The sequence below is a fragment of the Saccopteryx leptura genome, chromosome 1 (genome assembly GCF_036850995.1).
Source record: "Saccopteryx leptura isolate mSacLep1 chromosome 1, mSacLep1_pri_phased_curated, whole genome shotgun sequence".
Classification (NCBI taxonomy): Eukaryota; Metazoa; Chordata; class Mammalia; order Chiroptera; family Emballonuridae; genus Saccopteryx; species Saccopteryx leptura.
In genome coordinates, this window is record NC_089503.1 from 244,454,363 (window position 1) to 244,481,574 (window position 27,212).

At 50.5% G+C, this 27,212-nt stretch overlaps 1 protein-coding gene across 5 annotated transcripts; it reads right to left on the reverse strand.

Moving 5' to 3' along the window:
* DAZAP1 (DAZ associated protein 1) lies at positions 1-26,702 on the reverse strand. Of its 5 annotated transcripts, none has more exons than XM_066342434.1 (13): positions 26,490-26,702; positions 18,671-18,711; positions 17,427-17,593; positions 17,066-17,131; positions 13,792-13,902; positions 12,592-12,640; positions 9,530-9,612; positions 6,450-6,603; positions 5,255-5,284; positions 4,988-5,128; positions 2,799-2,975; positions 892-946; positions 1-859 (listed from the first exon to the last, which is right to left on the reverse strand). In XM_066342434.1, exons 1-13 carry the CDS (start codon positions 26,516-26,518, stop codon positions 748-750), a joined length of 1,215 nt encoding a protein of 404 aa, XP_066198531.1. In that variant the 5' UTR covers positions 26,519-26,702; the 3' UTR covers positions 1-747. The 5 variants fall into 5 exon arrangements, with proteins under 5 accessions (XP_066198531.1, XP_066198507.1, XP_066198497.1 ...); XM_066342417.1 differs by adding an exon at positions 1,819-1,908 and having other exon boundaries at positions 811-946; positions 26,490-26,701; XM_066342410.1 differs by having other exon boundaries at positions 1-946; positions 13,792-13,899; positions 26,490-26,700.
* Positions 26,703-27,212: the final 510 nt, after the last annotated feature.

The following is a 27,212-nucleotide window of genomic DNA, read 5'->3' on the forward strand; positions in this document are numbered from 1 at the left end:
TTCTAATCCAAACGCACTTCTCTTTATTCAAACCAGGGTTATACTGGTCAGTGGGGATGCCCTGAAGCCACATGCGCGGGAAGTAGACTGACAAGGCCTCCTGGTCCTTGATGCTGTTGGACGCGGGGTGGTTGCCAGCCAAGCTAGGCGGGTGCGACCCCCACGGCACACTTGCAGACACCGCCAGTCAGGTCAATTGACAAAAGCAAGGAATAAACAAAAATGAAACACACTCAGTAGATTGCTTCTTTAAGCTCCAGAGTTTCTGGACCAGGAAGGCCCAACCCTCAAAGCCAGGAGTATGGGGACCAAAAATGCCCCTCACTTCCACCAGTGCCAACAGAAACCCTGTTTTAAATTAAAAAATAAGCCAGTATACATTGTAGAAAATTTCTCTTAAAAATCTCACAATTTGTAAATGTATATTTTTTTCTTTAACATAAGTTTACAGTATACGGTAAAACAAAAGGCTCAGGAAAATAATTTCAAAAAAAAAGGAAGAAAAAGAAACCTGAAGTTTTGAATTAAAGCTGAAGACATTTTTTTAAAACCCTGTTGTTGAACCAGTGACTTTTTTTTTATTGTGCTGATGGGTTAGAGAAAGAAATATATTTAAAAACTTCAGTCCCCATAGCCTCTTCCAAAAGCCGCACGTCAGCCCCTCCCCCCAAGGTTGAATTGCGATTTTTCTGCCAAGTTTGTGATTGTCACAAGTTCACAAGTTTCAAATCCTGGGTCTCGGCCATTCTAGCCATCTGCGTGGCACCAGCCAGCTAGCGTCGGTAGGGATGGAATCCTTGCACATTGTGGTTCTGACCTCGTCCAAAGCCACTTCCGCCGGCAGGGGGGCCCCCGGAGCCTGGCACTGAGGGGCCCCCATAGGAGGGAGGCTGCTGGCTGGGGTCTGAGAAACCCTGCCCAAAGCTGGCCAAGTCCTGTCCATAACCTGTGGGGAGAGAGTGCATTGAGTGGCCAGGGTTCCACCAACAGGACCCAGGGTCCTGCTCCTACCAGGCATCACTGGGCCCCCAGGAGCATGTGTCTCCAGAAAAGCCTACCCTGAAACCCCAGCGGGACCCTGTCTCCGCACAGAAAGAATAAAGTCTGTGAGACCTTGTGGACCCATGGTTTGTCTTGTCTGATCTCAGCAGGTCCCCACTCGTCCCCACAGACTCAAGAGAGAGGAAGCCCTGGTGGCAGAGCTGAGGGTCAGGAGAGACCTTTGGGCTTGAAGATGCACATCACCTGGCCCAGCTCAGCTGACCTCAGGCTTCTAGAAAGTCTGTTCTATAGTATAATGCAGGATGGGCTCAGGCACATCTTTCAGGATTTAAGGAAACTGATCTACCCTGGCCTCACTCTTGGATGCACCCCAGGCCCCAGACAGTCCTCCCTCCTGTTGACCCAACCTGGAGGCTTCTATAACACTAAGCAGTATGGGGGCAGGCAGGGACTGCAAGTAGAGTGTTAGGCTTCAATGACTTGAGTTGGCCACACCTGCACAGCCCATCTTGAGTGTATCAGGTCCTTCTTCTAAATAGGACCATAACCCTGTACTACTGACCTCGGAAGGCACAAGGCACTTCTGGAAAGAGGAACAGCACCATCCTCGCTCCCTACCCACCCGGACCACACTCTTTGGATGAAGGCCATCCCAGGGCCCCCAGATTCCCAATTGGGGGCACACTAGGAGGCGGAGCTCCTGGGCCGTGTCCCAGAGGGCAGCGTGGGTCCATCCCACCCGGGACAGCAGAGGAGGCGATGTCCAGTGCCCGGGTGCAGGCAGGTGAGGACCGTGCATGAGGAAGCGCCACCTACCTAGGCCATATCACTGCTCAGCCTGACCATAAGAGTGTAAACAAAGTATGGGCCCGAAGCCCGCCGGGTCTTGAGAATAGGTACCCAGGCCTGGCGAGAGACGAGACCAGGGTGACTACCCCAGGATGGTAGGGAGGCGACACACTAGAGATCATGTACACCCCCACCCAGGGCCGTTCACACATCTGCCACCAACATGTCCTGCTCCAGGCAGGGTTGAGAATGCATGTGCTCAGTGACTGCAGCCCTGCGAGGTCCCAAAGGGAACAAGAGTGTGTAATGCAGGGATACTGGGGGGCACCTAGTCAGCTGGTGGGACTGCATTCGAAGATAAGAGCAGCTTGACTTGCAGACACTGGTCTTTGGTGACACAGTTCATGCCATAAAGTGGGAAACAAGGGGCTGAAACCCTTGCAGGAGCCCTGGGGGACCCAGCCCCTTGCAGCAGGCACAGAAATGATCCCAGTATGGGGAGACCCCAGGCCACACCCTGGCCTTACATGAGCTCCCCCATTCAGCTGTCACCTTGCAGACCGAGCTCAGAAGCACCTACTCCATGACCAGCCCCTCAAGTGAAGCACAAAGCCAACGCCAAACCCAGTACCGGCCCCAATCCAGAGCTGAGACTACCCAGCTGACACTTGCCTGTGCTCTGCACTCAGATATCTGAGGCACCCAAGTGATGATCCTGCTGGGTCCACGGCCCAACAGCAATCGCAGCCCTCACACCATCCTCCTGGGAGCCCAGCCATGGCCTTGGGTTTCCAAACTCACAGGCCTGGGGATACCTGCTGAACAATCCATGCTTTTCTATGACTAGTGCCTGGCAAAAATCCAAGCAACTGAAATCCCACTTTATGCTTGCTTGATCCTAGGACCTAGGTCATGTGAACTTTCCAACAACTACAACCTGATCTGGAAACTACTACTGGTGGGAAATCTGCCTGCATGGGAGGAAGGCAGGAGGCACAGCCACTCACCATACTGACTATAGGGAAAATCTGGCTGTGCCGTTGGGGGCTTGTTCATGTCTGGGGCAGCCTGAGATGGAGGCGGTGGGAAGGCCAGAGGTGCTGTCCCTGGAGTGGCGGGTGGAGGAGGAACACCTGGTGGTGCAAACTGATCCGGTGGTGGTGGTGGAGGCCCATAGCCAAAACCTGCAAACAAACAGGACAGAAAGACAAACACTATGCTTGTCATAGCCTAACCATCAGGAGCCTTCTCAGGATTTTTTTTTTTAGATTTTATTTATTCATTTTTTTAGAGAGAGGAGACAGAGAGAGAGAGAAGGGGGGGAGGAGCAGAAAGCATCAACTCCCATATGTGCCTTGACCAGGTAAGCCCGGGGTTTCAGACTGGCGACCTCAGCGTTCCAGGTGGATGCTTATACCCACTGTGCCACCACAGGTCAGATCAGGATTTTCATCTGAAATGCATGAGCAACTAGACCCTGCAGACACGGGCAAAAGACTGGCATGAAAACTGTGGACAGTAGGAGCTGGTGTAGGGCCAGGAGCCATGTGCCTATGGTAGATGCTGGCTAGTAATTTTTTTTTCAAGTTTAGATTTATTTATTTATTTTAGAGACTGGGGGAGGGGGAGAGAGAGAAAGACAGAGAGAAGGGGGGAGGAGCAGGAAGTATCAATTCCCATATGTGCCTTGACCAGGCAAGCCCAGGGTTTTGAACTGGCGACCTCAGCATTCAAGGTCAACGCTTTATCTACTGCACCACCACAGGTCAGGCTAGTAATTTATGTAGGAATCACTGCTCAGGAATGCTCATGAGAAGAGCAGAAGTTGGTCCTGGCTGGTTGGTGCAATGGTAGAGGTCAGCTGGCGTGTGAAGTCCCAGGTTCAATTCCCAGTCAGGGCACACAAGAGAAGTGACCATCTGCTTCTCCATCTCTCCCCCTTCCCCTTCCTCTCTCTCTCTGGCTCTTCCTCTCCTGCAGCCATGGCTCAAATAGTTTCATCAGGTTGGCTCCAGGCACTGAGGATGGCTCCATGGCCTAGCTTCAGATGCTGAAATAGCTCGGTTGCTAAGCAATGGAGCAGAGATCCCAGATGGGCAGAGCAGTGCCTTTCGAGGGGCCTTGCCAGGTGGATCCTGGTTGGGGCACATGTGGGAGTCTCAGTTAAAAAAAAAAGAAAAAAGAAAAAGTCAGCCTTGATTGGCTGGCTCAGTGGATAGAGCATCAGTCTGGCATATGGAGTCCCAGGTTTGATTTCCAGTCAGGGCACACAGGAGAAGCGACTGTTTCTCTTCCTCTCCCTCTCCTCCTCATCTCTTCCCCTTTTGCAGCCAGTGGCTAGCAATTCGAGCGTTAGCCCTGGGCACTGAGCTCAGCTGATTCAAGCACTGGCCCCAGAGAGGGGTTGCCAGATGGATTCCGGTCAGTGTGTATGCAGGACTCTATCTCACCACTATCTCTCACTTAAAAAAAAAAATGAAAGAGAATTAGATGTGATTAGGCCAGGAGTGGACATATCTTTTCTATAAAGGGCCACAAGGTCATCATGTGGCGCTGCTCCAAGCAACAGAACTGAATTACCCAGTCCTGGACAACTGGCCACGTGTGGTTACTAAGCCTATGAATGTGGCTGGTCCACACTGCAGCCCCAAGAGTGACACATGTGGATCCCAAGGACTTAGTAGGAAAAAGGCTTTATGTCGGTAGAATGACATGTGGCCATCCTGGGTTAGGTGAGAATTTCCTCTTTACTGTGGAACCCAGCTCCCAGTGGGTAGTTGCACCCTTTTGTCATGAGGATCCTAAGGTCAGAGAAGAGCTCTAACCTTTCTGGAAACTTGGCTGATCAACAAACACCCAGAGCTTCAACCACAAAGCAAAACACAGAGGAAAGTGAATCAAGACGTGAAGCCTCCTTAATTATGAATCACAGAGATTAGGTCCAGAGGCTTGTTCCAAGGCATGACCACAAGAGCAAGGTCTTCAGGCTGTGACAACTCCTGGGGCCAGCCCACAAAGAGGCCAAAGCCAACAAACATGTAGGTCACAAGGTCGGCTCATCTTTTCCTCCAGGCTGAGTAACTGTGACAGGCTTCACCTAGCACAGGCTCCCAGCTGCCCGCCCCTCTTCTTGTGCAAGTGTCAGGAGGGCTATTAAACATGTGCAGCAAAGGCCTCCCATGGCTCCAAGACTTACTGAATTGCGGGGGGGCCCCATAGCCCTGTGGGAAGCCCTGAGGAGGGGGGAACCCCCCAGGAGGAGTTGATACGATGTAAGACGTGAATGGTGGGGGCGGTGGGGGAGCTCCTCTTCCCGCAGGGGGTGGTCCATAGCCACCTGGAACACAGAACACAGGGTGAGAAAGAGCATGGCACACAGCTCCCATGTGCCCAAATCCTGGCCTACCAGAGGCCCACTGCCTTCAGATTTTGTCATCTCCCTATTTCTTGAACAAAGACTTACCAATTGCCTGTCCTGCTGGCACCCACATTCCTAAAACAGAAAACAAAGACAGGGATTGGTGCTGTGTCAGCCCAATGTCACCAACTGGTTGCCAAGCCCCACCTTCTCTCCCCCATAGCATAGTTGCCATGCTGGCAGAACCCTCCTGGAGCTCCACTGGACACAAGCAGGATGTAGCAGCCCAGAAAGACATGCCCTGTGATCTTGAGAATGCAGATATTGCTGTCCATGCCCTCTTCCACAGGGGAGGATCCCGAGAAAAGCCACTGAGTCAGATGGCCACGGTTCTTCAACAGAACCGTCAAAAGGGATGTAGGGAACACCCACAGATCAGGGACTCAAGTGCATGTGTGGGATCTCAGGTCTGGCTGCTGGCCAAGCATGAGTCCTTCACCTACCAGTGGATGAGTATCTAGAATCAGTAAATAGTTTCCTGGAGCTATTTTATTTTGCAATAAAATACAGGTTTTTTAAAAAAAGAGCTCTAGAGAAAGGAAGAATAAAGCCTCAAGCTGTGTATAGATGGTTCTACAAACTTGGGGGCGCCAGGAACCCTATATGCAGAGGCCCACATGACCTCCTTCTGCCCCTCTCTAGATGCTGCCACTTCTTTGGGTTTCCAACGAGGGTGGCGACTCCTGGATCCTGTGCCAGGGCCCCCCAAACCTCTTGGCAGCCTGTCCTTAACTGCTCTGCATACCCCACAGAGAACTCAACACCTAGCTGGTGTCAGCCTGCAGCTTAGAGAACAGGGACAGCCTCAAAGGGTCTCAGAGACAGAAACCCTACACATCCCAGAAGCCTGTGATCAAAGTCTCCCATCTGGAGGCTATATCCACTCTTACTGTGGGCTGGCTGCCACTTGCTCACTATCCGAGTTTCCAAAACCCACCATGTTCTCCTGACTTGTCCCTGGAAGCACCACCCCAGCAAAGGGAAACTTCTGTGGGACATGAGGCATTTCAGTGCTCAGTCAGTCACACAAGGGCAAGGACACTCACTGCAACCCTGCTGGCCCAAACCCCAAAAAGGGACTAGGCTGGGGCCCAAGCACACCACAGGAGGCCACAGCACCCTTAAGACAGACCTGGTGACAAGGCAGAACTCAGGGACCCAGCGCTCAGTGGTGTAAGGAGCCCCACTTCTGCGCCAAGTCTGGAAGAGGTGGTGCAATAGCTGGTCTGGGGAGCCTTACCTTGTGGGCCATATCCTTGCTGCCATGTGGGTGGGGGCTGGCCTGCCCAGCCATTGGCAGCACTGGGCACGACGCGGCTCCCCCACTGGCTGGCCCCTGGCTGTCCGGGCACTTGGCTTTTGCTGTCACGAGGCTCGGCCCGTTTAACCTCCACCTAGACAAACCAAAGTCTCGTTCAGGGGAACGCACAGGTCCCAGGCCCCTTCCCGTCAGACACACCCTCAGGTAACTTACAACTACGCTTAGCATCTTATTACAACTTAAAACTAAATACTTAACTATAAATCTTACTTAGGCCAATAGCTTTTTTCTTTAAAAGTTATTTTGTTTTAATTATTATATTTAAAAAATGTTTCTCAGGTACAACAGATGTGACTGTAACATGCTAAGCCCTATGTGCTGCAAAGCAGGGAGCTTTGAGCATTTTATGCATGATAAGGGTCTCTCAGTCAAGTTAAAACAGCAGTGTCCTCCTTCAATAGTCTCAAAAACCCAGGACAGACACCAGGGCTGTTCTAATAATCACAGCCCTGTCACAGGCCTTCCTGGAATCCCAAGTGGCAGGAGCTGGCCCCTGGCCGCACCACAGTGGTGGGGGACCTCTCTGGAGCCCACCCACCCTGCCTGTGCCTTCAGCTCATACCTGAGAAACACAATTGGTTTACTTAGGTTTTTAATTTAAAATGTCTAAAGGAAGATAATGACTTACCTTCCCCAGGCTAACGCTTAAAGGATCTCAATTAATTCAAAATAATGTCAGAGGGAATGGATGTGATAAAGAGCCTTACATTACATCTAACAAAAAGTAAACAAACATGCAATAAAATGGACATTTGGATCAGTAAGCAATCTTCATACTGTGTTGGGTCAGCAGCCCAGGACCCTTCCTCTTTGAATGTGTCAGGAGCCACAGCCAGGGTAGGGGCCCACACAGCAGGGAGTAATGCTTGCCCCACTTATGCTGCTCCTTGCCCCCTGATGACAACAAAAGATGTCCCAATTCCAGGACTGCATTTAAGAATCCTGAATTTTTGTTTTTATGATAAATTTTAATAAGAGAAACAACGATCCACAGAGTCACCCTTGGGGTATCAATCTGGTAAGCTAATTAGCCATTATGTATCAGAATTCCATCAATATTGCTGTAAAACAGATGCACAAAGATCCCCACCTTCCTGATGCCCCAAGGACACTCCATGAAACAAAGTCCCCCTTGGTGAAAGGCATCAGAACAGCAGGACCAAGGGAGTTTCAAAGAGCTTAAATTAATGAGTCTTCACAAACTCTCTAAGGGACCTTGACTCCTGCTTATAAAACAAAATAGCCCTGGTAATTAAAAAAAAAAAGTTCCTTTACTCTCTTCCTATGGGAGCCTGGGTATAGTCACGCCACTCTAGTTTTAATTACAAGTGGGACCTGAGCCTATTACAGTCGGAAATCCCCACTAAAGAACTGGCAAGGTCTGGCTGTGGTGGTGCAGTGGATAAAGCATCGACCTGGAATGTGGAGGTCACTGGTTTGAAACCATGGGCTTGCTTGGTCAAGGCACATATAGGAGTTGATGCTTCCTGCTCCTTCCCACTTCTCTCTCTCACCTCTCTAAAATTAATAAATTAAAAAAATCTTAAAAAAAAAAAAAAAGGTAGCCTGACCTGTGGTGGCGCAGTGGATAAAGCGTCAACCTGGAAACACTGAGGTCGCCGGTTCGAAACCCTGGGCTTGCCTGGTCAAGGCACATATGGGAGTTGATGCTTCCTGCTCCTCCCCCCTTCTCTCTCTCTCTATCCTCCCTCTCTATAATGAATAAAAAAATCTTAAAAAAAAAAAAAAGATTAAAACATGGTCATTAAAAAAAAAAAAAGGAAAACAAACAAAAAAGGACTGGCAGGGATCAGTGAAGGTCATGCGACAGGAGCAAGACTTTCAGGCATGAGAAGCCAGTAATGTCAGCTATGAGCAGTCTAATTTCAGACACCCTTCACCCCAAAGGCCGGGGCCGGCAGCCTGGGGTTGGGGCAGATCATGCACTTAGCAGACATTTCTGTCCCTGAAGCAGGACCACAATTCTTCCAAGTTTTAAATGTCACGGGACCTTCAGCTACTGAAGGTGAGCTCCTCTGACCTTGTACTCTTAACTGGTGTATATCCTTGAAGTCCATAATACACTAATTTTAAACTAAAAGCTTCAGTGAATGTCAGAGTGAGGTATGTGTCACCCATTTAGTTGAGTTCAAATAAAATTAAGCCTGCATGGAAACCTGAGCCCCGGGCAAATATGAATAGCTACCCTGTTGATGAAAATCAGGAAGTGGCTGTGGTCAGCTGCCTGGGCAGGCGGGGAGGCCCCAGTGCCATGCTCCCTCCAGTATCTCAATCAGAAGAGCTGGGCATGCTGAACCGAACGAGAAGAAACTGGGGGCACACACCAACGGGGACTGCCGCCAGGGTGCGCTAAGCAGGCTTTACTAGGACCCAAACAGGGATCCTGCCAAAAGCCCCAAAGATTGCTAACTGTAAGAAATCCCACACAGCAGAATTTCTCCAGTTATTTATTTTACTGTTAACTTCTCCAAAAACTCCAAGGCCCCAGGCAAATGAGTTAAGGATCTCTTTCTGACAGTTACCTCCGTGGCGGCAACACAGTATGAAGATAAAACAACCAGAGGTCACTTGACTGCATGGAGTTAAGTACTATTGAGAGCATGTGGTTGGTACTGGAGTTTCACAGTAAGTGACCCAATTAAAACAACCAATCCTTCAGGATGTTTACATTTCTTTCAGTTTTACACGAAACCTGGTCCCAAAGGTTAGCTGCCCATCACAGGATGGATGAAGCAATCGGAATACAGTACAGACATCTGAAGGAGTGGTCACTAGAACCAAGCCTGAGGCAACCCGCGATGTCACTGGAGAACCGCCACCCACCACCCACTCCCATCCAGAGGTCCACCCCACAGCAGAGGGTCCCAGCACCTCTAGCTCGAACCTTTTCTATGAAGGAATTTCCGTTTCCAGTGACACCCTTCAGTTGCCTGAGACTTGGTTTGGTCTTAAGGTAAAATAAAACTACAACTACACACTTTTTTGCCCATGATGTCGTGAAAATGCATGTTGACAGCCTGGTCCACTGATTGTTCGTCCTCGAAAGTAATAAATCCAAAACCTAGCCAACGACGAAGAGTGAATCAAGGTAGCAGGGTGTTGTGACACAAAACAGGATGATGAACAGTATTAGGGACGGGCCGAAGGATCAACCCAGGGCTTCAGCGAAGCAAGTGAGGGAGGGGGTTGCAGGCCTACCCGGCAACTGACTGAGGCAGGGGGACCCGCTGGACACCCAGGCCCAGCTCGAACTGGGGTTCCACTTGGACACTTTGGAATAGCCAGGGCATCTCTTAGAGAGCAGCAGCCTGGACAACCCAACAGCGAAGGTCATGAAACATGGCAAGGTGTGCCATGTTGGTGCTAGGACATTCTGTGGAAGACAAGTGCAGGCAGGGAGCAGCTGAGTGCTCTGCCTCAAACACACGTGTGCTGTTGCTTCGCTGAAACCCAGGGTTCTCCCCCTCGGCTTGCAATTTGCTTTGTAGCTAGTGCTGACAGCAGCCATATATTGTCCTAGGAGTTAACAGTATGGTCTCTATCACAGTTAGTGCCTCGCTAGGCTTATCCAACACTGTTGGGTAAGCCCAAGGAGTCCTGTCAAGGTCACATACGTATGTATACAGGTATCTATTTGCACGTATCTATGTAACAAAATACACAAAGATACAGGCCACAGCGGGTTCCAGCAGGTCAACTCTGCTGTCAGCAGCAAGAGCAAGAGGCACCACGTCATCAAAGAAACTTTTAAAGAGAAAATAATTTAGCATTTTCCAAACACAAGGAAGCGGCAGTATAAACGAAGTTTGGTTGGTCTGGGTGAGCGCGACCACCTGGCTAACGTGGCGTGTCTGGTCCTCAGTCTATTGCCCTTGTTCACGGGGCCCAACAGCTTTGAGCACAAAAGGACACAGGGAAGACAGCTGCCAGAAGACACCAAAGAACAAAAGATGGGTGAGGGGAGGGGCCAGGGCCAAGAAGGGGCAGAAGATGAGCATGATGAAAGGGCACAGGAATAGTGTTCTGTGGCCGAGGTGTAGAGCCAGGGGTAGGCCTGTGTTAGATGGGTGGAGCAGCCCCCTCGAGGCCACCTGGGAAGGTAACAAGTAAAACCATTGTGGGAGGCATAGCTGGGACGCAGGAGCTTTTGTTTCTCTCCATATACACACACACACAGAATCTACATATGACGTGAGAAGAAATGGAACCATGATGGCAAATTAGGAGAGGAGACAAAGCTGGAGAGAAATGAAGGGCAGGAGAAAGATGAGGTGAGCAAAGGCAGAGTGGGGCTGCATGGGCCAGAAGTCAGGGGTCACCAACCATCAGAGATACACACTGAAGCCCCAACAGGGACAATATCCTAAATCAACTGAATCAGAGGCTTTATGAAAGCTTCTGGAAAGTAAGGAAGGAACTGTTTCTGGGACACCTGCTGACCAACTGTGTTGCTCTAGGTGGTGCTCCTGCCCTCTGCTTGCCTAGCACTCAAAGGGGCTCACCAGGACTCAGGGGGACCTACAGAGCCATATGGCCAAGGACGGTGTGCGTCACAGGGGAATGCATGCCCAAGAGCCAAGCTCAAAGTGCTCTTTCCGCCAGCCCGTTCTACCTGCACCCCCAACCCTGAGCCCAGGATAAGGACCGCAAGTGGCCTGGGGGTGGGGGTGACCTGGGGAATCTAAGAGCAGCTCTCGAGATCCCCACGTTCTGAGGCTTCACAAGATTGGAGGCAATGGTGAAACACAGCACGGGTGATGAACGCATATTACAAAGTAACATTTTCTCAGAGTGCAGGTGTGTCTGAAACCACAGGGCTTGCGAGGTCCATTAGGGCACAAGAGGCGGTGACTCGTGGGTAAGGAGCCTGGGGCAGGACGTCTAGGGATGCGTCTGTGTCAAGAGGCGACATCACCACTGAGGAAGCAGCACAGAAACACACTGAAACTTCGTTTACACCCCACTGGAGCAAAGCCCGCTCCCTCCTCTGACTGCAGGATGGCCTGTACCTGTGTGATATAATTTAGCACCTGGAGAAAAGAAATCTAAAGAGATATCGTTAATCACAAAAATTCACAGAGAGAAAAGAAAAACCACTTACTTAACATTACTATATTTACTATGAAACACTTAATATGTCACTAAGCATGTACTTCTACATTAAAATTAAGACTATGACTTAACAGCTTAATCAACATGAAGGGAAAAGACATTACTTAATCATGGAGTAAGAGGATGGAAGTTCAAATGGCAAACTATTCTCCAGCACGGCGGGCGCATGCTGTGGGCAGCAGCTCAGCACTCTAGAGGTCTCCACAGGGCAGGGGCTGCAGGGCCCGGATCGGCAGATCAGCTCCTGGCTGGGCCCAAAGCAGCTGATGAACCAAAACAGATGGGCAGGGAAAACAGCAGCAGCCACAAAACAAAAAATAAAACCACCAAACCCAAAAGGGCATGGAAGTTGGGTGCTGGCTGGCCCAGGCCACACGTGCAAGGGTGGGCTGCTCAGGAAGTCCTGGTGGGGATGTGCCCCTCCTCCCACCGGCCCAACTGATTTGAGTAGAAAAACAGGGAAAAAAAAGCATGAGATGGATAAAGGAAACTCCACATTCAAGCTGAGCTGCAGCAGATCTCGCCTGACGACGTGAAATGAGACTTCTGACTATACTGGCATGAGCTGAAGGCAAGAGACGAACTACACTGGCGTGAGCTGAAGACAAAAGACAGTTGTAACTAAGGTCACAATGAAAAAGGACACAAGTCTTTCAGTGCACATTGCAAAACAGAAACCATGTTCAAATTCATGTCAAGTTGTAAAAACTTTAAAAGAATGAGCCAAAAAAAAAAAAAAAAAAAAAAGACAGTAATGTCTGACCTTGGGAAGCACAGACAAGCTGGGGGCTGCACAGGAAGACCCTGCATTTTAATCAAGTCTCCAAATCACCCTTTTCTGAGGCAATACTTGCTACAACCACCACCTAATTGTGAGATAGTTTGCCATCTGAGGGGGAAGGTCAAGGACAAACTCCATCTCTTTTACCTCGAGGCCTCTGCTTTTCTGCATCATAGATCATGACCACTTCTGTGACCTGCAAAAAAAAATGGCTGTTAAGAAGATCTGGATGCCATGGTGCCTATGAGTACCTCTGGCTACGACAGAAGTCTCAAGCCAAATGTCTGCTGGGAAGGCTCCAGTCTGGGGAGTCCTGGGGCAAAGATCGGCCTTCCAGGGTGTGATGGCTGAGAATCATGGAGCCAGGGACCTAGGCTACCACTCCACAGGGGAACTGATGGCCTGGAGATGCACAAGGCACCCTCCCATTCCCAATGCAGGGATGGAATGACCCAGAGCGCTGCTGCTCCAGGATCTCCCTTGGTCAGTGCCCCCGTAGTCTTGCTGACCCAGCTTTCGCTGCCAATTTGCACCCCACACACTCACTCACTGAGTATATCCCTCACTGCGTGCTCTGACACTCCTAAACCCTGACCTTGGCCTTCACACACTCAGGAGCCACCTGACAAAATAGGACACAGTGGGCGCAGGCAGGATCACACCACAGACAGGGCATTTGAGCAGCACAAACCTAGGGTGACCCATACAATGGCCCCACACACACTGGCAACTTAACCATGTCTTTTCCTCTGCTGGCTCCACTAGAACTGGTTCCGTGTAGAAACCTGATTAACTCTAATCCCCATGAGATTCCAAAGAACTTGCACTTCTTCCAGAATGTGAGGCCTGGCTGCCCAGAGGGCAGTAAGAGCTTCCAAAAAGACCAATGGGGTTGGGCCAGGGACCACTATTCAGTGAGGTCCATGATGCTGATACAAGGACCTGGGAATGGTCTCTGCTCTGGGACTCCTCTGCCAGGCCAGGCCCATCCTCAGCTGCAGCTACCAAGGGTGGGCACCTTGTCTCAGGTCCTGGGCAGGAGGAGTTAGTCCAAGGTCCCAGGCGAACCTGATCTGTAACATGTCCATCTTCCATTAGGGACAGTAGGCCAGCTTCTCCCCAACATTCCCTAGTGCCTTACAACCAACCAGAAAGGCTCCTGGGTGGTAAATGGCCATGAAGAAAAGGATGGGCTCTGGTTGTTCTGTTCTAGAGATGCAGGGCAAGAGGACATAGCTGCCAGGCTAAGCCATCTGAGGACACTTCTGAGGGCTCCACTATGCCCAACCCAACTGGGCCAAGTTGAGCAGCTGCTACCTGGATGCTGCTGATGTGGGAAAAACTCACCACTCCGAATTTCTTGAAGTATTCCCTGAGCTCTGTCTCACCACAATTGTGAGGAATTCCACCAACAAATATCTTATTTGATTTACTGTTATCGCTCCTGGGTCCTTTCTGCTGTGTCAAGAAGGAAAAGATGGTTAGGTCACATAGGGAGCCCTCTGCATGCTCCCCAGGGTTGTGAGTGTCTGCATAGGTGTAAGAGCCACGAAAGCTACCAAACACTCTCAAAATCCAGTGAGTCCAAACAGAACCAAGAACAACATTTTCCCAGAGACCCAAGGAGACTGGACCTAGAACCACGGCAGCACTGTTTCAAATGTGTTTAAATGCAGACCACAGTACAGTGTCCAATTATTCTAAATCACAACAGCTACAGAACTTAAAACTCTACACTGTGAAACTAAGGTTTTCAAGAAAGTAAGGAACACACAAGGGATCCTCCATGAGTAAAACTAGTGATAAGACTGGTTTTCAGGTGGTGGTTTTCAAGCTGGTGACCAACAGTGACAATACAAAGTCTTATAACTGAAGAGCCACTCCATTATGTTGTTTTTCTTTCACCATCCCTGACCCCTACCCCGTTATATGTGGAATGATCTCACACCTACCTCAGAGAGAAATACCTGAGCCCAGCTCATCACTTGGGGGCCAAACGTGGAGGGGACAGGCCCATCCGACCTCTCTGCGTGGACCCTAACCTTAGCTCCTACACTGCAATGCTGACCCTCCCATGCCCTCTTCTCCTAATACCCTTCTTCCTTCTACCCAAAGACTTTATGGGTTAAGTCATCCCAACTGTTCTTCTTCTTCTTCTTTTTTAAAGATTTTATTTATTGTCCTTGGCTGGTTGGTTCAATGGTAGAGCAACAGCCCGGTGTATGTGAGTCCCAGGTTTGATTCCTAGTCAGGGCACAAAGGAGAGGCAACCATTTGCTTCTCCACTCCTACCACTCCCCCTTCTCTCTCTCACTCTCTCCCAGTCCCAGAGTCATGGCTCGATTGATTCAAGCTCACTGGCCCAGGGTGCTGAGGATGGCTCCATAGAATCTCTGTCTCAGAAGCTAAAAATAGCTCAGTTGTGAGCATGGCCCCAGACAGGGGTTGCCAGGTGGATTCTGGTCAGGACACATGTGGGAATCTATCTCCCCTCCTCTCACTTGGAAAAGAAGGAAAAACAAAGATTTTATTTTAGAGAAAAGGGGGAGAAAGAGAAGTGTGTGTGTGGGGAGCATTAACTCATAGTAGTTGCTTCTCATATGTGCCTTGACTGGGCAGGCCTGGGGTTTTGAACCGGTGACCTCAGTGTTCTAGGTTGATGTTTTATCCACTGTGCCATCACAGGTCGGGCCCAACTGCTCCTGATTAAAAATTGGGGCGGGGGGGGGGGGCCCCGGGTTTGCAGATTATGGTCCGTGACTATTCTGTCTTAGACTAAATGACATTAATAACCAAAAAGAATCTAGACTGTGCTTAGAGTTTAGTCTGAAAAGCTGTGAAGGTCGCCTGTGAGATAATCTCAGAAATGTGAGCATGGTGGTGTGGACACAAGTGACACTGGGCATCACCATAGGAATCTTAGCTGTGGGGGTTGGAGGTTTTGTGGGAAGTTGAACTTTTAGGAAATTCAAGTTCCAGAATTTAGGAGTGGTCTATTCAGAAAGAGATGGATGTTAACATAGATAACTCTGGCAAATAGTATCAATTGATGAATCTAATTTTCTGTAATTTGAAAACTTTTTTAGAAAGTTAGAAAAATAAAAGTGGTTTCAAGGGTCTGAAGACTCTAGCCATCAACAACAGAAATGCAGGTCTCAAGAGTCCGCCTAGACCTACGATCAGACATGTGTGGTGGGGTCTGTGTGCAGCTTCTCAAAAGCCTTCAGCCCAGCTGTTTAGTAGGGCTTTCTATAAGCATGGGAGTATTCCGGGCAATAGTCTTCTCTGAGAACTGCTGGGTGGTGGAGATGCAGGTGGTGAATGACAGAGGACAGGTCTGCTCCAGCTGGTCCTGTCCAGGGGCCACACATAGGTCACAGGGAATTCCCCAGGAGTCACCATAATGGCTGTTTGAGAAACCAGTGACCACGTTTGTGTCTGGAAAGAAGCAGCCAGCAGAGCTGGGTGGTGGAAGCCTTGGCATTAAGGATGATCAGGCCACCAAGCAGAGAGGAGTGAGAGACTGGGGGAGAAGCTGCTCTTGGCCCTTTCAGGCAGGCTGGGAGCATCTGTGACAAATAAAACCAGAAAGCTCTGGATGATAAACAGTGTGAAATGTCATTTTTTTTAAAGTAGACTAATAAAAATTTATCTTGGCTGAGATAAAAAATTAATAACGCAGGGTAAATCTGAGCAATTCTCAGCTGGTCAAGTGTCAAAGAAGACCTGTCACTCCTAATCTTTTTCTTTTTTTTTTCTTTTTCTTTTTGGTGGCAGAGACAGAGAGAGTCAGAGAGAGAGACAGACAAGAACGGAGAGAGATGAGAAACATCAATTCTTTGTTGCGGTTCCTTTTTTTTTTTTTTTTTCTGAAGCTGGAAACGGGGAGAGACAGTCAGACTCCCGCATGCGCCCAACTGGGATCCACCCGGCACGCCCCCCGGGGGCGACGCTCTGTCCACCAGGGGGCGATGCTCTGCCCCTCCGGGGCATCGCTCTGCCACGACCAGAGCCACTCTAGCACCTGGGGCAGAGGCCAAGGAACCATCCATCCCCAGCACCCGGGCCATCTTTGCTCCAATGGAGCCTTGGCTGCGGGAGGGGAAGAGAGAGACAGAGAGGAAGGAGGGGGCGCAGGTGGAGAAGCAAATGGGCGCTTCTCCTATGTGCCCTGGCCGGGAATCGAACCTGGGTCCCCCGCACGCCAGGCCGACGCTCTACCGCTGAGCAAATCGGCCAGGGCCTGTTGCGGTTCCTTAGTTGTTCATTGACTGATTTCTCATATGTGTCTTGACTGGGGGGCTACAGCAGACTGAGTGACCTCTTGCTCAAGCCAGCGACCTTGGGCTCAAGCTGGCGACCTCGGGGTCTTGAACCTGGGTCCTCCACATCCCAGTCCTATGCTCTATCCACTGCGCCACCGCCTGGTCAGGCAGTCCTAATCTTAATGAGCAAAAAACCCAGGTCAAAGGCACATGTTTGTCCAACCACTATGCTATACACCTGAAATATAGAATATTAAATGTAAACTGTAATTGAAAAAACAAAACAAAACAATAAAGGCACAGATGTCCTTTAAACTGGCTGTGGAACATACAAGGTTGACCAACCGGCCCCTTACCCAGCCTTCCTTTGGCCGTGTCCTCTCTGGCTGCATCCCCCGAGGTGTACATGGCTTTGGGTCAATCTGTAGAAGTTTCAAACAAGCAAGTTGTAAATATGCCACCCTTCTCTCTGGAAAAGGTGTTACCAACAGCAACCAGTAGCAGAGCACACTAGCACTCACCCATCAAGTCACACAATTCACACCATGTTCATATCCATCTCCTATTCCAACCTCCAGTCTAAACGGAACCTTAATCCTTTTAGAGAGCCCGTACAGGTATTCTTTAACATAAACATCTATAAAAGCTCTGAGACCAGTAAAATGAAGGACAGATTAGAGAGAGAAGCAGAAAGCTCAACTGCACCAGGACACTTACATTTCGACCATCCAGTGTGTGCGGTCTGCTGGCCAGCACCGTGCCCACACAGTTGGGGTCTTTAAACTTGACAAACCCGAAGCCTCGAGACTGGTTGGTTGTTTTATCTTTCATGATCACGCAGTCCACAACCTCTCCATACTGGGAGAAGTAGCTACGGAGAGTCTCTGCTCAGATATAGGAACAGAAACAGACACACACACACCAGTATTAAGCACAGCATCATAGCTGGCATGCAAATATGTATGCACATGTGCCACTCTCCTCGTTAACCAGCCTAACCTGAAAAATGTGCAACTAGCCACTTTTACATTGACTAATCAACTAGTTTGGAGGCAGGGGAAGAGGATCAAGGATGGTAAACACATGAAGGAGAATGGGGGACTCCACAGTATGGGTATATATCACATCTTCATATAACCTAGAAATGTTGCAACTGAGCAGGACTGTGGCAAAGGTATCCAGGAAAGTGAAGTTTAAGAGAATGGAGAACCACCACTTCGAAGGCCACTTGACAACCAGCTTCTTCCTGCTACATCTGAACTCAGTGACCGCTGGGCAAATCCCTGGCCACTGTACTCTGCATGTTAACAGTTCTCCTGCCTCTAGAAACTACCTCAGGCCTTGAGCTAGGAACCTGCAGCCTAATTTCTCCCCTAATTCTGCTGTGAAACATCAGGATGAAATTAACTGTTTCAAAGCTAATATTGCATTCATTCCCTCTGTCCCCGCCAATGCCCAATTGAATGCCCCTCCATCCCAGAAATCAAGATAATCAATCTTGGCCCTGGCCAGTTTGCTTAGTGGTAGAGTGTTGGCCCGGTGTGTGGGTGTCCTGGGTTCGATTCCCGGTTAGGGGGACACAGGAGAAGAAACCATCTGCTTCTCCACCCTTCCCCCTTCTCTTTCTCTCTCTCCTCCCCTCCCGCAGCCATGGCTTGATTGGTTCAAGTGCCTTGGCCCTAGGTGTTAAGGATGGCTCTGTGGAGCCTCTGCCTCAGGCGCTAAATATAGCTTGGTGGCAAGCATCGGCCCCAGATGGGGGTCACCAGGTGGATCCCAGTTGGGATGCATGCAGGAGTCTGTCTATCTCCCCTTCTCTCACTTGGGAAAAGAAAGAACAAAGATAATCAACCAATAATTAAAGAAACCCAAGGTAGCAGCAAGAGACTAATTTACATAACATAACCTGAAGACCAAGGTTAGCTCGCCTGTAGCACCTGGCACTCCGTCATAACACCTACCTTGGGTGGTGCTCCAGTCAAGACCGCCCACAAAGAGCTTCCTGCAATTCAATAAGAAAACATTTAGGGTCAAATGATGCTTGCCTTACAGATGCTGCCCATCTGACCCATCCCAAGGCAGTAATCCACATGACAGAAGGAGTGACATGGTCATGATTATGGCCATGGCCAAAGCACACAACAGCCACAGTCATCACCTGGCCTCATTGGTTGCAGACATGAAAAATGACTCCAAGACTTGCCAACACAGCAGGGTGAATGTCCAGAATTGCATATGCTTGTGGATCATTAACCGGAGGAAGTCTCTACACTACTACTCTTGCAATGTTGTTCATTTGCAATCAAGATCTGAGATGGTAGGTGACAAACCAGAATGACAAACAGGTAGGAGCTACAGGGCAAAGCTTCAGATATCTAACACGTGGTCATGAGCTAGAACCCACAAATCACTGGAAAGGTTCTCAGAGCTCCAGCCAGACAAGCAATGGAGCCCTAGCTCACATTCCCCAAGGATGGCCTGGGCTATCCTTTTGAGCAGCCACACTAGAACTTTCGGGAGGAACCCAACACCATCCCTGCAGTGTACCTGCCTTGTGTCTGCACAGTCCTTGGCAGGTCCGGAACCCAGAACACACCCCTTCTCCCTGGAGAGAGCTCTACACTGTTAGGACCCAACAAGGGAGGGCTATGGCAGTGCCTGCCTTTCCCACCTCTTATACTGCTCTCAAACTGTGTAGACCTGGAGTGAACCGAGGCGCTGCAACTGTCTCAGCTTCCACATGGAACCATGCTCACTTGTCTCACCCTCAGCACTGCTCTGCATCATTCCAGCCTCCCAAACCCTGGAGACAGGTATGACAAAGGAGGCAGGAGTAGAAGGCTCCAGCATTAATGGAGGCAGTTCTCTATCCTTGTTTTAACCAGGAGAGGAGACACTACCATTGTCACCCTTGGAGCTGGACCCAGGCGCTAACTGGAAAGTCTTCAGATGCTGGCAGGTAGCCCGGGCTCAGTTTCCACCTGACGCACAAGGACCCTGCAAGGCTGATCGCACTCCTGCCTCTTGAGCAACCAAGAGAATCGACAGCCTGACTGATGGTGGTGCAGTGGACAGTGCGTCAACCTGGGATGCTGAGGTCCCAGGTTCGAAATCCTGAGGCCACCGACTTGAGTGTGGGGTCCCCAGCTTGAGCATGCTGATCCTATGTTCACTGGCTTGAGCAAGGAGTCACTGACTTGGCTGGAGACCCCAGTCATTGATTGTGAGAAGCAATCAATTAACAAGTAAAGTGCTGCAACTACAAGTTGATGGTTCTCATTTCTCTCCTTTCCTGTTTGTTTCTATTTCTAGCAAAAAAAATAAAATAAAATGAAAATCACCAGACAGCAAGCCTTGCATTCTACCCAAGGATAGGACCCTCAAGGTAACAGGCACACCCATCACCTCTGCTGCATCTGGTGACTGAACCTCAGTGTGCTAACCACTGGCAAAATGCCTGTGACAGCACTTTGTTGTTGCTCCAATCTGCCTTTTCTCTAAGGGCAATTTAAATTTAGTATGAGAAACAATTTCCCACCACCAGACAGGTACTTACTACCATCCTCAAAATGCCAACAAACAGGCCACCACTCTTCCTGGTTGGGGAGGGCTGAAAAGGACTCAGGATAGGTGTCTGGCCGTGGCTGTGCTTCAATGCCTTAGTCAGAACAGGTTTCAGGGAACATGCTGACCAAGCAGCAATGAAGCTCACATTTAGGCCTCTTCAAACCATGTTGCAGGCCTCTTGTCTTCCAAAAGCCCTGGGGGGCAGGTCAGGGAGTGGAGCCTCTATCTGTGCCCCACTCCCCAAGGGCTGTCTAGGCCCTGCCCAGAGCAAGCTGTGCCTCAGGCCCAGCTCCACCCAGCATGCCTAACTCCTTGAGGCCTGGCACCCAGTAGGAGTACAGGGCCTTGAATGACAAGGGCCAGAGGTTGGCTAGCACTGCTGAGTAACTGACTTTATTATTAACCATTTGCCCAGTCCTTCAGAAAAGGAATGACCAAAGGTTTGCTGTGGAAAAGAAGTTTCATGCAGGAAAGAAACCTCAAGCATTCTCCAAAAAACAAAATTAAAACAAAACCTAATTCACTTAGAGAATACCACCCTCTATTTAGCATTGCATCCACCAAAACAGTAAAATAATAAGTCTTTGCCCATCTAAACACCCAATTTCCACCGCCTATCTGCAGAACCCACCAGCCCAGTCCAGGTTTGTCTTCACTTAAATTTCAAAATTAGTCATTAAGGGGGAAAAATCAGATATGCCATCACCTGCACAACCAACAGAACTGGCATCTGCCCTGTGGATGGATAATAACATGACATCAATACTGTGACTTCCAATTTTATCACTGTACTGTGTGCATTTAAGAGAATATTTCTGTTCTTGAAAATGGAACACATGGGCCTGACCAGGTGGTGGCGCAGTGGATAGAGCGTCGGACTGGGATGCGGAGGACCCAGGTTCCAAACCCTGAGGTCACCAGCTTGAGCAAGGTGTCACTCAGTCTGCTGTAGTGCCCCCCTACCCCCCCCCCCCCGTCAAGGCACATATGAGAAAGCAATCAATGAGAAACTAAGGTGTCACAACAAAGAATTGATGCTTCTCATCTCTCCCCCTTTCAGTCTGTCCCTATCAGTTTCTGTCACAAAAAAGCCCCCAAATAAACAAACAAACAGAAAACAACAACACAGGACAGGCTCACAGAAAGGGGCATTGGGGCATCACTTCCTCTCTAATATTTCATGGAAGATGTATGCACAAACCAAAGGGGTAGAATGTTAGCTCCTGGTAAGTCTGGCTAGATAAAGAATATTGGACACTTTATTATTAACCTGTAGCTGTTCTGTAAATCTTAAGTTATATGAGATTATAAATTAGGAAATTCTCATTATAGAGGAAATGGCAGGATTTAGGTTTCTTTTGAAACAACCATTCCATCACATAGGATATCTGAGACACTCAGCAAGAGGTGCCTCTAATATGACTATCAGCAGAGAGAACACATGGAGCCTCCCTTCCGAGCAGCACCATGCTGGCACTTCACGTGTTTCTACTTCCTTTCCTCCTATTCTGAGGGCACACTCTCTTGGTCTGCACAAAGAAAGTTCCAGAAGGTCGTGGGAGGCCTACTGACTCATGGTGGCAGGGACCTTTCTAGAGCCCCAGCACAAAGTCCCAAATTCTGAGCCTCAGGTTTCTGTAATCAATAAAATAAAAAGGGCCCTCAGGGCGAACCTCACTAAGGCAAGTAAGAAACAGGCATTCCAGCTCCCCAGAAACTTAAGGTCTCTACAGAACCAGCCTAGACCTTGCTGCCCAAGCAGCAAGCCAACACAGATATGCAGTCGTAGCATCAGTGAGAGCCCTGATTACCCCACCAGCTATCCAGGGACAGCCCAGACACACTCACTTTGGCAATATGTGAACCTCAGGACGAAATGGGTAGGTACATATAGGACTCCGCAGATTAAGGGATTAGCCAACCATGCTGCTCCCCCTCTCTAGCCCTTCCCTGCTCCTGAAGGGTATCATTAGTCAGCTAAAACTGGATGTTCAAGGCCCCACAGATCTTATATTCCCCAAACCCATCTGCGGACTTCCTAGCTCTCTCGGGCCCTCCCACAGAACAAGTCAGGTTCCAAAGCAGAAAACAGGCAATGCCATCAACTGGGGGATCTGAAAAAGTAGTCTGTGATTAGCATGCTTGCTCCCAGGGCCTAAACCTCAAGAGGCAACTGGTGACTTCCTCCTGTAAGGGGCTCTGCACAGGCTCCAGTTAACATTCCCTTTGAATGTTCTGCCTGCTGAAACCAAACCTGTTTCTGGATGACTACCCCACTCTTGCTCTGTGGACTTCACAGCAACCATGTAGTCTTTGCACTGGAAAGTCAGTCTTCAGTAGCTTCTCTTGGTTGGGGCTAACCACTGTGGGCAGTGCCCAGGAACCACAGTAGCAGGTTTTGGTTAAGTTTTATCCTGCCTGGCAAGAAGACCACCCAAAGGCAGCTGGGGACAGAGGCGGAGGACCTGGACCAGTCAGTCAGTTGTTGAGCAAATGGGCCTTTCTTCTTAGCATCCAACCCAGAGCCTATGTTTGCATCTTCCTGGTCTCCAGTGGGGACACAATGGGACCTGGTCTCCTTAAGTCTGTCCCAGTATCCCTGAAGTAGAAAGGTGGCCCTGGGAGGGGACACAATCCTGGCCTGTGAACCTCACCCCAAAGCCCACTTATGCCAGCCTTTGGCACTAGGGCTTCTCTTCTGCAAGTAGGGAAAAGTATGCCCTCCCAGATGACTCTGGGGGTTATGTGACACAAGAGAAAATCCCAGAACTGACAACTGAATGGTGGAAAGAGCTCTTCCACTGCCCTATCCCATGCAATGTCCTTCCCAAATCACAACCTCTCTAAAGCAAACCAATCAATGACCCTTCCCACCTCGTTGGGTGATCAGTACAAACAAGTATTTACAAGTATAGCACACTGCTCCTGGTCCCAACGTAACCAGGTCCTATCAGAGCTGAACTCTGGTATATCTTTTTCCAGATCCTAAGAAACTATTCCAGAAAGACCAGGAAAGACTCAAGGACTCAAGCACTCCGCCTTGGAACACTCCACATGCTGTCACTCAGCCAGCACCAGGGCTCCAGGTGCTGAGGTCACCCACTTGTAGCCTCTCCGGCTGAGCAACCATGGACTCACCCCACATTCCCAGTCTTGCCTCGAAGCAACCCCAATACAGCTTAACTTCCTTTCTCTAAATCGTCCCGTCCCTGCAACTCTGCCCTAGATGACATGCAGGTGTCCCCGTCTTACCAGTCCCCAGTTACGCAAATAGGATAGTGTGTGCCAGATAAAATCTTCCTCCCATTTCTCCAGTTCCTGACACAGCTTGGCTGCCCCAGAGGTGTGTGGAACAAAGTGCCTCTGTCTATCACTAAAGGGAGAGAGCTCTCCCCCAGCACCCAGGAGCATCAACAAGATGTCAGGCGCCCTCTCTTGATGTGCACCCACAGACCCTAACTGAGATCATCAAGGGACCTTTTCTTAGACTTTCCAAGGTCATGGCAAGGAAAGGAGGACCTCTCAGCCCTGTCAGATCAGCAGTCCCCCCACCCCTACACACAAGGTGAATGCCTGTCACTGCCAGGCCTGCCTTGGAACAGAGGACGTCTGACCATCCACACATCAGCTACACAGGGCCACAAATGACTATAGGTGACACACAGCTACTGTTATCCTTCTGCCCTCAAGACCTAGCCCTTGCTCTGTTCTAGCTGACTATGACAATCAGGATGCTAAACACATTAACTACAGCCAGTGGTCTCACCCAACTTCTATTTTCCTGTCAGATTTCATACTAATTTCTGAGCCAGCTCATGTAGTCAAGAATTGGGGAGGCTCTTCATTCAAACAAAATTCAGGAGTACAGACCAGGAAAGTACAGGCCTAAGGCATCCACACATTTCCTGAGGCCTCCACAGTGCACACACATGGGTCTGTCAAGGAAAGGGGAGTGGCCCCTCCTACCTGTCAAACACTCCCCAAGGAGCTACTGGGGTGGTGACCACACACCAAAGCAAAGGAGATCAGAGGTGAGGGTGGCTATCACCAAATATCATTCAGGGCTGCCACCTCCTGATAATGTCTGCCATCGCTTGGATCTGAGCACTACACACCTCCCACATAATAACCACTCCAAAGCACAACCATGGTCCCCTCACAGGAAACTACAAGAGGGCTCATCACCAGGGAGCCTGAATAACACAATTACATAGCAAGGACGTCAAAATGGACCTGGGACACCACATCCAACACAAGGTTCCTACATAAAATAGAAACTTGTCAGTACTTTTTAAAAAGTTTTATTTATGTATTAATTTTAGAAAGGAAGAGAGAGAAATAAAGAGAGAGAGGGAGAGGGAGGGGAAGGGAAAGAAAGAAAAATAATTTGTTATTTATGCACTCATTTGTATGTGCTCTGACTAGGGATCAAATCCACAACCTTGCTATATCAGGATGACACTAACCAACTGAGTTACCCTGTCAGGGCCTGCCAGCACTTTCTGGCAAAAGATTTTTACTTGAAAAGCAATAGGTTTCTGTGGCACCTCTGATTTACAACTTTAAAACTCAGGCAATCTGGGAGGGGGAACATGGCCAAGCAGGGTCTCTAGTCCCAATTCTGATTCTGCTACTCACTCTGCAGCCTTCCCAAGTTGCCCAGGGGGCTGGAGGGTCCAGGCCCAGGCTCAGATCCTGGCTGGGATACAAGAACTGGGACAAGTTGTAGGGCTGAGACATGTGCATGTGGGTGTGAATTTGGGAAGCCTGCTAACTTTCACCCTGCCTCATTTCTTGTTACTTTTCATTTACCTAAGAGAATGCAGTCTTCTAGTGCTTGACAGGGTTAACAAACAAACCAAAACAAACAAACAAACAACCCCCCTCCCCCACACACACATCTGGGAACTAAGTGCCTTTACTCCCAGGTCTTCTAAATGGCATGGAGTTTAGGCGAGGGAGGAGCTCACAAAATGCATTTTACATTTAAGGTGTACGAAGCGGCTGAAGCCAAATGAGGGCCCAGTGATACCAGCCTCCCACCGCAAACAATGACTGACTCATCCAATCAATTACTTTGTAAACACCACATGTTCAAAGCCAAAGGCACCAAGAAATTTACACAAGGCCACGGAAAAGCAGTCCGCAGTTTTGCCACCTTTTTCAGAGAGGAATCTAACTGTAATATTACGCTGGTGCCCTGGGAGCTGGTCTCTGCACAGAAAACTAGAGCAAACCCCTCCACTAGGGCAGAACTGCATTTTCTAGCTCCTTTGGGATGGCTTCTTGGATCTTGGCTGGTTCGGCATTAAGCAAGGTTATAATTAAGGGGAAACTTAGCTGTAACAAACCTGCTGCAATAGCTGGGCCAAGAGAAAGACCTCGGAAGCAAGGCTTGCTGCCGATCCTCCCGAGTTTCCCTTTTCCTTTATTTTAAATACACCCTGAAAGGGTTTAAGTGGGCGCTGAGAGAGAACGAGTTCCATTAACACAAAAACAAGTTACAGACGCCGCGGGGTGCGCTGACCGGTCCCCGTGACCTTGGCCCTAGGAGACTCTGTTTGTGACCCTTCCTTATTCTTAGCACTTGGAGGGCCAGAGTGTAAAGGATGCGATGCCGCCCAAAGTTTCTGGTAGGAGAAGTTGGGCGGCTGCAGAACCGGAACCCCCGCATCGGGCCCGCCACGTGCGCCAACCCACCAAGTTTGTGCGCGGGCTGGGGTCGCCGCAGACCGTGAAGATTCCCGTTTGGAGTCCTCCAGCGGGAAATCTAGGCATGGGGCAGACGAGGCGCCTGGGACCCCACTAAGCTCCCGTCCAGGATCTCCCAGCCGGAAACCGAGGCGTGGAGGCGGAAAGGACGCCTCAGACCTTCCAGGTTCCCGCTCGCGGTCCCCCATGGTAAGCTCGGGCGCAGCGGCAGCAGGCCCTTTAGGTGCCCCCTAGGGTCCCTTCTGGAGTCGCGCAGCGGGAAACTAAACGCGGCAGCGCTCCCCCCCCCCCCGATTCCCTTAGGCTCCCGTTTGGGGTCCTCCTGGGCCAAGAAACAACAGGGACCCTGAGAACCTCTAGATTGCTGCTCAGGGTCCCCTTCCGCCGGCTAGGAAGCGGCGGTATCCTGGGCTGCGGCCCCGCGGCGTGACCTTGACGGGGCCAGACGGTGTCTGGGAGGGGGCCGGCCGAGGCGGCGGCCGCGGCCCGGCGCGTTCTCACCCGATCTCGTCGGCGCCCGAGTTGTTCATGGCGGCGGTGGCAGTGCTCGGCGTCCCGGGCCCCCTGGCTCGCTCCCGCCTCCGGAAGGTCACTGGCCCCGGCGCCCTCCCCACAGCAGCGGCCCGGATCTGCGCAACGGCGGCGGCCGCGCTGCCTCCTCCCCTCAGCGCCAACCCAACAGTCACCGCGCGCCCCCGCGCCCGCGCCGCCGCCCTGCACACGTCCGGGCGCGCTCCCGCACAGGGCGTCAGAGGGTGGGTCGAGGGTGCGACCGCGTGCGTGCCGCGTGCGTGCCGGCGTTTGTGCGTGCGGCGGGGCCCGCCCCGCGGCAGCTCGACCGCTTCACGTCAAGCTTTCTCCTTGGCGGCTGCCGGTGTCGCCGCGGGACATGCTGGGAAATGGAGTCCCGCGCACAGGCATTGGCCCCGCCCCTGACTCTGCCCCCGGGGGGAGCGCGTGGGCCGAGCCACGTGTGTGCGCGTGCGTGCGTGCGTGCGTGCGTGCGCCGCTGTGTTCCGGAATAGGCACCGCTGGACGCCGGCGGAACTGTGGCTTTCCGGTTCGTTCCATTGGGAAGCGGCGGAGACGCTTTGGGTCAGCTGGGGGCTCAGGCCACGCCCGCACTTCACCCGGCTACAGTCGGCGTCCTGTCCCATTCCTGCGTCTTGGCTACTCCTGCTGTCCTGTTCCCTTTTGAGAAGATACCGAGGGTCAGAAAATCCC

Excerpts from the sequence above, each read along its gene's own strand:
- DAZAP1 (XM_066342400.1), bottom strand. The coding sequence starts at position 26,518 with ATGAACAACTCGGGCGCCGACGAGATCGG. Across the intron at positions 18,712-26,489 it reads TCGGGCGCCGACGAGATCGG|GAAGCTCTTTGTGGGCGGTC; the intron begins GTGAGAACGCGC and ends ATTGAATTGCAG. Across the intron at positions 12,641-13,791 it reads ACTTCAAGAAATTCGGAGTG|GTCACAGAAGTGGTCATGAT; the intron begins GTGAGTTTTTCC and ends TTTTTTTTGCAG.